General features: G+C 33.0%; 1 protein-coding gene across 1 annotated transcript in view; it reads right to left on the bottom strand.

The window, feature by feature from the left end:
• Positions 1-16,518, bottom strand: part of LOC149784299 (uncharacterized) — a 95,158-nt gene that overhangs the window by 40,386 nt on the left and 38,254 nt on the right. The window contains exons 8-9 of the mRNA XM_089932974.1: positions 16,143-16,300; positions 15,251-15,380 (exon numbers count right to left, since the gene is read on the bottom strand). Of these exons, the coding sequence (XP_089789100.1) occupies positions 15,251-15,380; positions 16,143-16,300 (288 nt within the window). The remainder of the gene's footprint in view (positions 1-15,250; positions 15,381-16,142; positions 16,301-16,518) is intronic.

Here is a 16,518-nt window from a genome sequence, read left to right as displayed (position 1 = left end):
CTCAAAAACAATTTGAATGTGTATTGTGTGTACTTTGAGAAGTAGAAATTTCATCAGTATTATAATCAAGTTTGATTACTAAAATTAAATTTATTACGATAATCGTTTAGCATTTGTTCCTAAGACGATATCATTAATGAAGTATAGGCATATTTTTATTGCGGTACTATTTCAGCAAAACAAAATAAAAAATAATAGATTTTAAATTAATTATTAAGTCAAATGTTGCGCTTACTTGCCAGGACCATGACAGTATTTCTACCAGAATTTATGTGGATATTTGCAAAGAATATTAGAGATATAAAATCAGACGTTAAAGACGTCTTCTCAGTTTGATTCACCCAAAACTCTATCATAGTTTGTTGGTTGGAATGATTCACATCGACTTCTTTTACTATGATTCTAGCCATCATGCAACGCTCCTGAGGATTTGGCTCACATATGTGAGTTATAACGACAAAGGCTACTTGTTATAGTAGCTTTGTGTTTTATGTGATCTTTTGGAGTGGAGAAGAACGTTGATCCTGCCTTTCAGTCATTTATTTATTGTGGGGATAAAGTTAATATGACCACTGCATCTTCGGCTGCAATAATTACACCCCGATGGCTAAGGAAATCACAACACGATAGACGGCATTCAAGGAAAGTATCGAGATCAAAATTTACCTCTATATATGCCAAACGCTGGCTCGTATTACACTGTCGTAATTATATATTAATATTATAATTTATTCATTTATTTGTCTTCCCTTCTCCCATATATTACAACCTATCGTACTCACAGAGAATACAAAATACAATTTCCAAGGTAGAAAACAAATATAAATACTACATTGAAGGTATGGAGCTAGTATGCAAAGATATAATAAATACTACAGTCATCTGATATAGCAGTAGTTGCTAAATTCATGTATAAAAGGTCTCAGTTCTACTTTTGGAATGAAGTATTGCCTTTCGTCTTAAGGGGAGTTTCGTTGGGCACGACATGTTCCGAATGAACTTTCACACTGTTACAACTATCAAAGATATAATTTGTTGAATCAAACGATCGACCGAACTTGACACATATAAGTACACAGAAAACAACTGTTATGTTAACATGAGGCAAAATCTATCTCATTGTGTATTTTGGGCCAAGGTTAAACTGTGCCATAAAATAAGTATAATGAGTGAAACGTTGTTCAGAAATAAAAGAAATTTGCAAATTAGAGAGTGTTCCGTAGACAATGGCACATATATCACATGTATCCACAAATATCTGTATTCGAATGAGAATTTTATGACCACATACGTGCACGTGTTCTTCGTTTGTTTGCTAGGATGTGCTTGTATTATCATATTATTATTATCACGCTTCAGTTGACATAGAGAAACCCACTTTGAAATCCTTAAGAAGCGTTCATGTGTGGTGCGCAAGTATTTTTAATTACCCCATGAACTAAAATATTCCTCCTTCGTCAATGATTGTTGAGCTTTCGTGCTTATTTTCCAAGCAGCGCGGATGGATGGATGGAATAAGAGCCTGATACAATCTTAGGCGCTTTTGAAAATAGCTCGTGGATATGACTATTACAAATATTATTCCAAGCCACCAACCCAAATAAAATAAAAAAGGGCAAGATAGACAGTAAATTAAAGCTTTTAAAATTGTTAATTTAATATAAAGGGTAGTGCTCAATAATGCGATGTTTAAAAGACATCATAGTAACTGGTAATACATTAATATAGTACTAAGCACCCATATTAGCTTCATCGGTTATGGCTATAATAATAATAATAATAATAATAATAATAATAATAATAATAACAATAATACTGATAATAATAATAATAATAATAATAATAATATACAAAAACCGCATCAACAAGATCAAAGTTGTCCTTAAAATATAGCAATACAGCTGTTAATATTTGTGGAAACTGTGTTAACTTAGCGACATATCCGTTTTTATTGGATGCAGACACACGGACAATATTAGTGTAACTAAATGCAACATCCGCATGCAGAACCAGGGTTCCATGCTGTAACTTTAGTAGTCTGGTTTGTACTGAACTTTTATTGTCAAAGATATATGTCCATAAGACGATAAACCGTCATCCTGTTGGAAATGATTGATCCAGTGTAGTGTCACATGATGACATAAATCATGCCCCCTATCTTATTTATCCAACTTGTATAATGTTGAAAGGTATGTGTAGTATTTCCGACCGTAAACATCAAAGCAAATGTCACTAACTGTTGTAACTAAATATGTTATATTGGTTAGAAGTGTGGCGTAAAAAGGACATATAAATTATTATGTTGTGATACACAATTACTCCTTTTTCATGCTAGCAGCAATGAATAATGGGAGATGGTCCACGTGCGATATTACCGTGTAAATATTTAGGTCAACACAGGCCGTATTATTATTCCGGGTTCTGTCATTAATATATATGTCAACTGGTGATATAAATGACCGGAAAAAAGTCAAGGCCATCAACTGACACAACGAAAGTACAGCATTTGCTCTTTTGTACATAAGTTATGAAGTATATCAGGAGATATTTAATGTAGTAGCACTAAATAAGAGCATGATATTAGTATAAAGAGAGGACCACAAATGAACATATAAAATGATCATTTCTCCTAAAAAGGACAGCAATAAACCTTAATATTGTTTCTTAATTATCGGAAACAAATTTATATAAGAAACATTTATTTAATACGAGTCACATATTGTCCAAAACACTTTCGAGAAAGAAACGCAAGACTAAGCTCAGTACTACAAAACTCGCAACGAAACTTGCATCATTAACACTGAGCTTAATAAGAAAGAACCTATGATAAGACAATCCCGGGAATTTAAATGATTATAATTAAGATTGTTGAGTGCTGTATTTAAATTATTTATCATTTTGTATAATACTGACATACTTTTAGGGCTGTCAACCGTCTGGATCACGTTTATATATATATATATATATATATATATATATATATATATATATATATATATATATATATATATATATATATATATATATATATATATATCCGAGATATCCATAGCATATTTGCCGTTCTTGATACATGTTTGGATAATGTTATCATTTCTTTACAAGAGCTACCCGACTGCATCATGTACCTTTGTCATAGTTTCCCGTCTGGATAATACTTTATCTACTGAAATCATGTAGGCTTATTCAAAGTGTTACATTATCCTTACTAATGTTGCCAAACCTGATTTTGTTGATACATCCTGACCGACTTAACAGAACAGAAAGTGTATTCAGTACCTTAGGGCCTTCTCCCCAGGATCAAATTCCGTATTAAAGAGCAGATCATGAAATGAAACTATCCAACGAAAAGGCAACATCCAACAAATGACCGGAATCTTGTAGAGGCCTGGAGTTTGATTTTTTAAAGAACGAACATTCTCCATTATTTCTTGATTTATAATTGGTTTCTTCGATTAGAAGATGTCATTATCATTTCTTGTGTTAGGTTCATATTTCCTTTTCTTTTCTTCATCGATAAGTACATGAATTAATCAAACCAGTTAACCTGTATTTCATTTGATTCATTTACATTTACCCTGTTATAGTAGCTTCCTTTAACACATGCCAGAATGTGTTGGATCATTTCTTGATTTAACAAGTTTGTCTCATTGTCTGTTCATATAATGATTATTATTTTATTTATTTATTTTTTTATTTAAACACCGATTTTCATTGGGTTGAATAATTTTGATATGGAATGGAAGGGGTCTCACTTTTGGAGTATAATTTTAGATTATTAGCTTATTTGGTGTCTTTCGTTAGATAACTTCTAACATATTGAGATTTATACAATGTTAAATATTGATTACTTTTTCTTTACTTTAAATGAAGACGACATACAATGGTGATAATGTATCGCTGCCACATAATGCAAAAGACAGAGCAACACACTCCAAAAGAAAGGAGAATTATATACGATAGTGACACAGACCAATAATCATCCGTGAATAACCCAAGCACGGACACTCATGCTACATGTAACTTTTCGCTATAATAATATCCTATACACTACAACGGAGGTGTGGAACCAGTATCGTTTAATTATTTACAATATAATTTTCTAAACTGGAACTGATGAAAACGAAACATTTTCTTGTAATACTTATTAACTATTTATTGCTAATGTAGTATGACATCCATATATTAAATGTGAAACTAACTCAATACTATGTAACGTTTAATGTTGTTATTTTTTTGGCTCACGCATAAAAACTTTGTACTTCGGTCACGCCACAGTCCTCAATAACATATTTGTATTAATGCACCGCATGTAAACATTGCGCGTCAACTATATTGCACAAGTGAGAAGTTTCTTTTTACTTAAAGGTAATTATTGGGTGAGAAAAAGAATCTACGTCTGGGTTTGGATCGAGAAAAGTAAATCCCAGTCGCTGGGTTATCTTATATGTCTCCCCTCCACGGCAAGCCTCATGGGAAGAAAAATAATATAACCCCTTGACTGGGATTTCCTTTTCTCGGTCCAAACCCCAACATATATTCTATATATCTCATTGTGTTTGCCCTGGGCACCATGCAAGTGCCAATACTTATATTCAGCAGAAGAAACATGGGTTAACTTGACTTTTGCTACAGAACATATTAAAGGTTTGTTACTAGCACAAACTCCATCTAATTATAAATTTTATTGAGGATGGGATAGATCTGCTGACTGAGAAAGTAGAATTTCCGTATTCCATAGTACTAAGGTAATGAAGAAAAAGAATGAAAAGAAAACATCTCACACGCAGCGACTAATAAAATGATCATATTTGCAAAGGCTTCATTTGCATGTATATAGGAGTTCTGACATAATGCCTTGCCCATCTATCTATAGCATCAAACATGGGTCTTCGTTTTACATCGCTTTGCTGAAATGGATGATAATAATTTCACCTAACAAAAATACGTATCTCGTATGGTTAACTACACTTTATTTGATGACTATGATTAAGATAATGTATTGTTTAAAATCAACAATTAAGGGGTAAACATTATTTTGTGAAAGGAATTTAGAACTGCTCAATTGTAACAATAAGAGCACGACATCCATCATACACTAGAAATCAGATTCAGTATGAACTTCTCAATATTTATCATGACCAAACTATTAAATCCGAATATGAATAAATGTACTAAATTACACCCTGTTTTACTCATCTGTGATTAGTCCTCGCATAATAATAGAATCATACAAGCCCATATCAGAATCACGCAAAATATACTGTCTGCTACATGCTAAATGAATGATTAAAGAGACTGATATCTATTGTATTATTGATTTAGAATGTGCACATTGTCCTTGCTTTCCATGGCGACACTTCTAGTTGTTTTTTGGTTTGCTTTTAATAGCAATTTCAGCATTTAATTTATCTATCTCATGCTGAGAAAATGGGACCTAAGCGTATTTCCCAATAACAAACAGAGTATGTCGAGACGGACAAGCCATGAATACATGACCTAGACAAAAGCAAACCAAGGTTGCCGACACAGGCTGGCCAAACAATCTTCAAACCTGTAACCTTTGGATTATATTAAGACGCTTTTCCAATGGAACAAAATTAGCCAAAATCACACCCAATTCAGAGGACCAAATATTTGGGTGCTACCAAAAGGAACTCATTAGACTGTGCTTTGCGTTGTATTGTTATAAGGTCAAACTGTAGACGGGATCTTTCCTATTGCTTAAAATAACAAATTTAATCAATAATAAATATGATCCAGTTTCACATGAAAATGGGTTCAGCTAACACTGCGTCCACTTCTAAAATACGAAAGTGATCGGTTTGCTGCTTAATTTTAGAGGTTTATTTTGGAAATGTTTCTTGTCAGGTATTATTTATTTTTTACTTCGATAAATCAATTATCTAAACTAAGGATCCAAGTTATAAAATAGTTTACACTTTTGCCGGAGTGAAACACATCTAAAGGATATTTGAAAACACCTACATCTTTTACTTTGATAAATATATCATACATAGTAGAAACAAGCCAAATATTTCTAGGTCAATTATAAATGTAGGAGATAGTTTTGTAAACATGTGGTCACTCGCTGAAGTATAGACTTTGGTAAATAACCTCTTTCTTTATTATGTCTCTCTTACTATCTCTCTTGCACGAATGATAATTGGATGAATAACTTGAGTCTATTTTGCTAATGTTATTGCTTCCATGTTTGCCTTTTTCACATGCAATTTCATACGAGTTTACAAAGATGATTTAACAGATATAAGATAAAAAACAAATACACAATTCTCGAAAGTATAGTTTTCTAATTAGAATTTACTTGTGTTGTTGTTTTGTATCAAGCTGTATTAGAACATGTATTTGGTAAAATAAGCAACGATGTAAGGGTTAAAATATTTTACCAGAATTAGTGCACTCCGACAACATACATATTTTTCTGTATGCATACATATATTTCATAATGTTTAATAATATCATGCACGCATATTTCAACATATTGTACAAGGTATATTAGTTTCCTTTTTGCATCCTTCTGAACTTGTTTTGTATGATTGGAACTTTTTGAAAGGTCTAAAATAAAGATCATCCATTCAAGAAATAAAATGATTCACAACAATATTCCTTAGTCAGAGCAAACATGTTTTGGCCCCATTCTTTCATTCATCGTTATTTCCTCCTCCACAAGATTTATAAAAAAATACGTGAGCAAGAATAATGATAATAGGATATTATAATTACAACTATATATCCCAGACGTATGTTCCGATAAACAAGAAAACAAATTTCTGTATGGATATGATCCAGCATGACGAAAATTATTATAAACCTGACAGACACTGTCTAGGTAAGATAAAACAACTAGTTCTAAACGAGTTATTTTGCCTGTGCCATCTACAGCAATCACAACACAATAAAGCAGACATATACACAAGCCGTACATTTACAATAAACAATAGATATGAGAAATATTCAAACAGTACATAAAATAAACAATACAGATCACTCACATTCCAACAGTACATATTTATAATAAACTAAACAGATCATATACATTCAAACAGTACATGCAAATCAGATACATTCCAGCCGTACTTCTTTACAATAAACTAAACATATCAGATACATTCAAACAGTATATACTCTTATGTATATGCAATTTAAATTAATTGTTTGCTTGTTAGTTTTATTTTTATATTCATTACATGTTATTGTAGTGTAATAATGTTTATGGACTTTCTTCATAATTAAGTTAATTTCTGTTTGACCGGACTTTTATTTTTTATTTCATTGATATACACCTAATAATAGAAAGACTGTATAGTTTCTGACCTTGATTCAGACATCACCATCGAAAGAAAATGGCTTGTTGGTCTACTTAAAATTGAAATTTAGATTTATATTGTGAATGAATGCGCATTGCAACAACTCTGCTATTTAGTCTGGAATGAATAAAATTTTGTATTTTTTGTCAATCCTGCTAAATATTTTGATGTGTGTGTTAGTAGGATTTGTTAACGTAGCTTCAACACTTTTTCAGTCATATTGCTACGATGTTTGCAGTGTGGCAGCTACTGTCTGGCACTCTATGGCAAATGTTCAAACTAACGTCAATGACGATTTTAAGTTCGGGTTGAAAACCAATGGAAGCATCAAGTGGAAAGATGTTAAGATACAAGGTGCATACAATGTAACATATATCAACAAAACCATAAAATATAGCATAACTGCTGGCAGTAGTGGTATATCATGCGGTAAGTTCGAAACCTTTGCGAAGCTATAAACACGTTACAAGCAAGACTAACATAAGAGAAACATTTTTTATTGATCTTAGTGGCCAAAACACAATAGGATCAGTGTTAGGATTTATTAAGCGAAAATACGGATCAGATCCGCAAAGCGGATCAACGTCTGTGACAGTATCGTATGACAGCGAATCAATGCTAACATTACAGATGTAAACAAAATCTTGATCAACTGTTCGATTGCAACTGGGTCATATACAGCATGAGCTAGCCAAGGAAAATCGATGTATTCAATTAGCCATGATGTTCCACCTGGTTCATTAAAGCAAGTAAATTTGAGACAGGAAATATAATCAGTGTAGAAAAGTAAATATCATCTACCAAGATGATACTTAACGATCAATCAGGCCGTCAGATTGATTGTACTAATGAAATTGTGACTTACTATCTTCATCTGCGTGTCAGTAGCTGAACAAAGTCAATTTGTATCAGACATTTTTATAACAAGATGAACCAACGACAAATTTATCACAGAAAAATAGTCAGGTTTTTTTCTTCTAAAAATAGTAGAATATATATATTGTGTGTGTGTTGTATAATTTGCATTTGTAATGTAACTTTTAAAAAAATGTCAGTAATGTCGCTACGATGTCTGCAGGGTGGCAATTTATAGTGAAACACTGCTCTGGGGCATCATTATGCAGGCATGCAGCATGATGTCCCACATAGTCTCATTATCGAGACACCAGGCGGACCAGTCCTTACACTAACCTCTTAATGCTGAGAGCCATGCGAGGCAGATGTTGGTACCATTTGTATAAGTCTTTGGGATCGAACCCACGACCATCCGCTTCCGAGGCGGAGGCTATAACCACAAGGCCACCGGAGCGGTCTTAAATTTCGTGACAGACTTGACATCTGCAAATGTGCTTTTGTTTTGTCATTGAATGTTTGAAATCATAATGTGGGAAAAATTAGAAGTATTTCAATTGCAATTATCAAAACGACGCTGTGGAATATAATGCTTATTTCATTTTGATTGCAGTAAGGAGGATGTAATTGCACTTGGAATATAGTCGACATTACCGTACAATTTCGAAAAGTGTAATCAAGCATGAGAATTCATGATATGGGTCATGTAATTCGGATTTGCAGAACGAAGAAAGTACATTTTGAGGAAATTCAGCATGTAAGTATATTCCTTGCCATTCTTATTATCAGCTAAAGAAGACAGCTTATGCCTTGTCACTTGCATGTTATTTGTAGGGACCCAGCATATTTATGACCTGTTTGGTGTCAATCGCTAGCCTAACTCCGATAAACTTTGTATCAAATAAGTTAACGTCGAAGTGGCAAAGCAGCTGGTATGTGGTAGTCCAAGAAACATCTGCTTTAGTTCATTCAGAAACAAATTTTATCAACCAAAACGTAAGGAGTCTACTACGTGTGTGTACATGTTTCGCTAGCAAAGTAGTTCCTAATACACTATTGGGCACACGTAAGTGCAATATGAAGTGCACGTGAGTGCAATATCTTAAAATACTGGACGATTCTGACAATGTAAAGTTAACGGAGAAAAAATGAACATACAATAATTACTAATTTTGTATTTTTGTTTACTTTTTGTCTTTAGCTGCCTTTCGAATAGCATCCTTTACTGTCTCACTATTGCTGGTAGGGATTAATCTTTGCATATATGTAAGAGTTAACAACATGTTTCATATCAATGTCACTCGAAAACATAAAACAAACCGTTCCTACCAACTGCATAGTCCCATTTTACCTCTGGATTTGTTGTGAATTACTAAAATTAATTTGTCAATAATACTTTCGTATGCGATGTGCTCTGATGCCTAAAATCAATAGATATATTATCCTTTTAACATTAGTCCTCACCAACCCGATATGTAATATCCTATTCCGTTTTGTCCGCATGTAGAATACGAAATTCCACATATATTCATTCATTCTAGTTATTCCAACATCCGCTAACCGTAACTATCTTGTATAATGTAGTAACTCCAACTTGTAAGATCATTCGTCTTCCATATAAGTCATTCTATAAGCTGAAAATGTCCTCCAAGAATTAATAGTATATGACAGATAAGTATAAATAGTTAACTTTGCAAGAAACATACATACCAACAGAAAGGTGCAGGCTTCTAAATATGGATAGGTTCGTGTTCTTCTGGCCCATTCTTGGTCATTTTCTGACTTATTTTCTTTGAGGGATCTCCGTGCATCACACTATAATTTTGCATCAAGATCTGGATATCAATACGACAATTGGTATGTTTTGTCTACGAAATGCCAATATGAAATCCACCTGATTAATATTACCATCAACATTCCACAGTTTAGTTGATGCTGCCAAAATCCCATATCAGGATCTGCTTTGTACCTACACGTGGATTCATCGTGGGCACATTATAAAGTGTAGTTATCAAAACTTATAATGTATGATAGCCTAAGTGTTAGAAATGCATGTTTCCCCTTTTACTGGCATTTGATTATGTGGTAATCTTGTCAGCTGCGGTGGACGTCAGATTAAAAAACAACCTCGTATTGAACATTCAATCACATTCAAAATTATTTCATAAATTGTTTAGCTCACTTTGATCAGTGTAACATATTAAGAGCTTTTATCCCTTAAGGAGACACTATCACCTAAAGTTATTTTTATTTTTTAAATATTCACTCGGTAAATCTATACATGTAGTACTTTTCAAAATTTTTCTCTCTCGTTTTAACTTTCCACAGATTCAATAGTTTTAATGCAGGCTTGATATCTCTGTTAATTGTCAGGTTAAGCAATAGCTTGATCAATATTTTTGCTCCTGATTTATTCTTATTTGTTTCAGCCAGAATCATATATACTTATGTGACATGTGTGTTATACTTTAAATGTGCAAGTTTTCTATTTGAAGATAGATGGCTGGTTTATGTGGATTGCCCAAAGGCAATTTTTGATGACCATATCGGTGTTCGAATACTGTGGAATCAGAGAAAAGATCATATGATCATGAAGCAATACATTTTTAACTTGGTGACATTAAACATAAATTGTACAGCGTGTATCTTTACCGTCGTTTTTAATTTTCATGACCATATTGTATGCACCAGTGCTACAGCTCTTTTTCGAGTGACCCTAAAGGCTGCATCAAGAATGCGATGAGAATGTCATGAAGAGAAATATTTAGTTTATTGGTATTAATTGTACACGTAATATTTCCCTCACTAGTAAGTGTACACGCAATATTTCCCTGCACTAGTAAGCGTACACGCAATATTTCTCTGCACTAGTAAGCGTACACGCAATATTTCCCTGCACTAGTAAAACGTTTGCCCATAGCTAATAGCAAAAGAATTTTGATAACCTAATTGAGTAGTCAGACAGTGGGACTTTAAATAGATTTGCAGCAGACGGGGTCGAGGAAACCTGTGTGATATATAATTGCTCACCCAAGGTATTATACATAGGTTTGGATTTTGTCTGATCATTCTCCTTGAATTATCCTCTACTTTTGTTTAAACTCACTTTATTCCTAAAACGAAAATCTAATGAGATAACCAATAATAGCACTGTCCCTTTTCCATATCGTCTTCTCCATTCTGTTCAGCCTATATGTAAAACGTTCATACAATGTTTAATATATCATATATGCATGAGTCGATTAGCGATTTGTATCAACTAATCCTACTAAGGTGAGACGTGCATATCATTCTCTCCGACAGTGTCAGTGGCTGTGTAAGTCTTTTGAATGGGCTTTTCTATAAGATCATAATTTTCAAGCCTTGAAACGAAATTTGTACTTAGACTGCTGAAACGGTAAAACGTTATATTTCTTCTTCATGTCCCAGCCACCGCTCTGGTGACACGAACCATGATGAATATAATTTAAATATCATGTTGAAGGTCTAAGCCGTTACCTTTATCACATTTTCAAAACCTTAGGAAAGTTAATCTTGTCACTGTAAAGTCAGTATGTACTGCATTTTATCCCCATTGTCTGACGCGCTCTGTATTTTCAGTGTCGGTACAAGTTCAAAGACATGTGAAATTCTTGTTTATGATTTAGATACAAGTGTTATATATATATATATATATATATATATATATATATATATATATATATATATATATATATACATACATATACATATATACGGTCATAAATCCCATCCATAGTTAGCTTAACTTGAGAACGTATACAGTAAAATGTGACAATATTATCTTTTATATAAGATTACGGAGTTCAATCATCTCCGAGACTTTCATAATTCTTGTCAGCTCAAAACATTTCATACACGTCAGTATATCATGGCAGTCATAGTCTTGTGACAACAAGATAGCTTGAATGGTATACAAGGTTTATTTCAGCTCGCCAGAAAAGACAATTTTAATTATTATTTTATGCAAATAAATATTCCCTTTCCACAGGAATACAGACATATTGGTATTATATTTCTTTATTTGTAACTATGTTGATCTTAATTTGTTTAAATGACGATAACTTATAATTACAGTAATCAGAAAAAGTAACAAAACGAAAATAAAATATCAGAAGAAATATAACGAATATTCTTAATACATACATATATATATATATATATATATATATATATATATATATATATATATATATATATATATATATATATATTCTTCATTATGTCTTACATTTGAAATCCGGAATATGCAACAAATTTGCGATGATTTACTTCCCCTGATCAGTATTCAAGTGTGTTACCTCTGATAAAAGTATTACGCTCTTTCTTTTAAGATAGTCTATATGTTGTCATTGTGTTTATTCTGAGAATATGTCCTAGACACAGTAACCATGGTTTTCCAAGTCGAAGACACCGCATCTGCAAGCCTCTGCCAAACTGGAGAAATATTCGTATCTGGTCAAATAAGGTACTTCACCATTGATAATATTTACGATTCTAGCTAGTCACAGTGGAATATTTCTTGATCAAGATATAACATAAAACTCTTTAAATATAATCAAAGAAGAAGCATTTTCAAATTTCCAACAAGTACCATATTAGCAGACATAAAACTATGAAGAAAATAAAATCAGATAATAACATTAGGATAGAATGCTCATCATTTCAGAACTGGCATATAACATCTTCCACAAACAAGGACTAAACCTCTACCATTGTACACATAAATCTGTTCCAGAGTGGCCGAGTGGTCTAAAGCGCTCTCCGTTATAGATCACTGCCATCTCACGTCTGTCTGCGTGGGTTCGAGTCTCGGATTCGGCAAATGTGGGTATGTGAGAAAGCTTGCCAGCAGCTTCTCGTGGGTCGGTGGTTCTTTCCAGGATTTTAACGGGTTCTTCCTCCACCATTAATACTGGCGGCCATGTATAGCCTATCGTGTGCTGACAAATGGCCTTAAACCATACAACAACAACAACAACATATAAAGCTGCTCGTGTCATAGATGAAAACATATTCTTTGAATTATTGAACACATTTATTCGATCTCATCGATTAATATGAATATGCATGATAAAATATTGCTGCTAACAATTTTGTATGGAAAGCAGTTTAGATTCTAATCATGAGTCATATCCTAAGCTGCTAGCCCTTTTATTTCATTGGGTTAAAATTGGGGTACAACTCAAACATGTAACCAAAAAATTGGAATCCATATTCCTGCTGATATAGCAAAAACGTTTTTCAGCTTCAACTTACCCCTCAAGAGTTCCATAAGAAAATTACAAATCCTGTTCACAGAATAGGTTCGGTACAAGACATTCTCAGAGATACCTGACACAGGGGAAAGAGAGACCAGGTAGGATTGTGCTGAAGTAACTTTACAAAAGTCAGAAACAGCGTAAATTGCACAATGTTTAAAATTAGACTTGATTTTACTGAATACGAGCATAATTAAAGAATATAATGTTTTTAAAACTACCTTGATATACTAATAACAAACCAAAAAGATCATCTCTTATAACTGAAACTTTAACACGTAATACCTGCAGTCTTAAATGATGTTTTAAGACTTGGCAAAGATGTCATGTTTGGAGTAATTATATTTTTCTTGCGTTGAATGTGATTTTATAGCAAATTTTTCTTACGGCAAGTAAAATTGGTTGTCTTTCCAGTGACTGAAAATATATTTAGCAAAACTCTATATTGTCTTCAAGCAGCAACGCACATGCATATGAATAATATTTTAGAATGTTATTTGTGTCACTTGTGAAAATGATAAAAAATGTCGTGTCTGGCACATTACGGATTGTGTGGATTTGCTTAGTCTATTACGGAGAATAAGCAAAAGAGCTCCTGAGGTCGCTGCCATAAGTATTGAAAATTGGGTTTGTATCCAGACTCATTATAATAACAATTTCGATACTTGATACAGATTAATGTTTATATTCCATTGTAATATTTGTTTCAATAATAATTCAGCTTTAACCCATTCAAATTCAGTATAATAAACGTCAGATATATACACGAATAACATATTTTTGAAGTTTATGTATATCACTTAACCAAAACGGTTCGGTATGTATTACATTATAAAATTTATAAAAAGAGCGAGCAATTTTAAATAAAGGGCTGAAAAACTGTATAGGTAATTTAACTATGCTCCAGAAAGTTATGTAGTTTATGCTATAATTATTCACGTATGGCAACAAGTCAAACAAGGTTAGAAGATACAATGCTTTGAAGTGAACTACAACTACAACTATAAGAATCTACACATATTAAACGAATAAGCGAAAAATTGTTTTCAGTAACAAGGTTTATTGAAAAGATGTTGATCCGTTTTGCTGTGTGTGTATATGCACGTTTAGGTGCAATTACGCTAGCACAAGAGTCTGCCATCACAATGTTCAGCAGAACACGGAATAAAACATTGTCCAATTTTAACAATAGTTCGAAGAGTATTTGATAGAGGACTGATACACGTTATGAGTTTTAAAAGTAGTATATGTTCTGATTGGCGTTTCATTTATGGACAAAAATGCATATTCCAAAGATAGTGATTTAAATCACACAAGAAACTCCTTTTTTATGTCTTGTTTAATTATTGGTCCAAACGATCTGTATAGCTTTACACCAAATTGTAAACATATATTACGACGCAGGTTCACAAAGTCATATAAACGTATTTGCAAACATCATAATTGGGCAAGAAGGATTAATAGTGTTCCCATATAAAATCATTCATGTTAGCAACCTTTCCAAATTCTAATTGGGAAATAACAAATCTAACATATTCTGCTAAGTATTCACTTGGAACTAATACTGACTGAAACAAAAATACATTTCCATCGCCATCCTTTTATCTCGAAAGTCCAAAAGGAACGTTATAATCATATATTGAACATATATACTTGCTTGAAACAAATGTTCTATCTGCACGTAATGCGCAAGTTTGGTCAGAACTTCAAATAAAGTAACAGTCACCAGAGACGTGCCTTTTTCACCAGGATGCATTTTCCGCTTGTCCTGTTTTGATGCTCTTTTCTTCTAATCTTCACCGTTTCTGCTGCAATAAATTTTTCTTCCATAAAGCGGCTGAGGGGGGCGAAAGTCATCAGATATATCTCTGATTGTTTCGTTGGGAAAGTTCTGGTGGACATCCATCCTGAAGGAACGTAGCTGAAACGAAATACATGGGAACAACTTACGAAATTAATGAAAGAACGATCATCCAATAAACATATCACAAATATAATGTTCTAAATTAAAAGCCAAATGATTTCTAATTATATTTTCTCTAACGTCTGCTTCCATTTAGTTATCATAAAATGTTTTATTCTTATCAAAGTTGGGCTGGATAAGAAAATTGCATACATGCACCTACCTGTCTACCTAATAATAAGGACATCCAGCCATTCATTTATTCCAATGTGCATCAATATACACTTCCATAGACACACACACATGTATATATATATATATATATATATATATATATATATATATATATATATATATATATATATATATATATATATATATATATATATATATGGGGGGGGGTGTGTGAATCAGGTGCCTCGATGTGACTCTGAGATGGCACTGAGCTTCCATTTCCACGGCATGATAAAGCCAATAATATGTTTAAAGTTCCGATAAAAACACTCTCTCAACCTCCAGCATCGAACAAAGCAGACATACGTGCTTCCTTTTTTATGCTGATATTTCTTCATAGGCAATTTGATTCCACTTGTTTTGATAATATTTTTCGAAGAAAATATGGCATATAAAGCAGAGAGGAGATATTGCATAATTATTCATATACAAAATTTCCAGAACGGAAGGGATGTATTTGTAACAAAATATACCAGTCTGTTTAGCAATGATATTTAAAAAAAAAGACACTGGGATATTTTTTGCCTAGATCGTTTGATATTGTACCTGTCTCTCAGATAACTCGATCATTTCGTAAAATATGAACCATGTAACACTCTCGTAACAAGGGGGAGTGGTTAGGCTGCCCGTGTAACGACAGTAATGATCCAGCTTTTTTGGCAGAAACTCTCGCAAGGCAAACGGCTCTATTAGTGTGTAGTTATCTGTAAAAGAAAGATCTTCTTACTGTACATTTGCTCTTTCATTTGTATCTTTTCTTGTACACTATTAAGTTAGTTTAGTCGAAGAGTTAGTGTAATTGTAAAGGAATTCCCTCAGCAGTATGGCAAATGTAAAGAAAGTCGCTCTCTATGAACCATACAATATAGCAAACGAATTAAATATGTTTCATTAAGTTCAAAATGGAAATTGAGCATGATGT

Source organism: Sinohyriopsis cumingii, chromosome 14 (assembly GCF_028554795.1).
Source record: "Sinohyriopsis cumingii isolate HCF-2022 chromosome 14, ASM2855479v2, whole genome shotgun sequence".
NCBI classification, from domain to species: Eukaryota; Metazoa; Mollusca; class Bivalvia; order Unionida; family Unionidae; genus Sinohyriopsis; species Sinohyriopsis cumingii.
The sequence above is the reverse complement of the archived record's forward strand: the minus strand, read 5'-3'. Positions and strand labels throughout refer to the sequence as shown.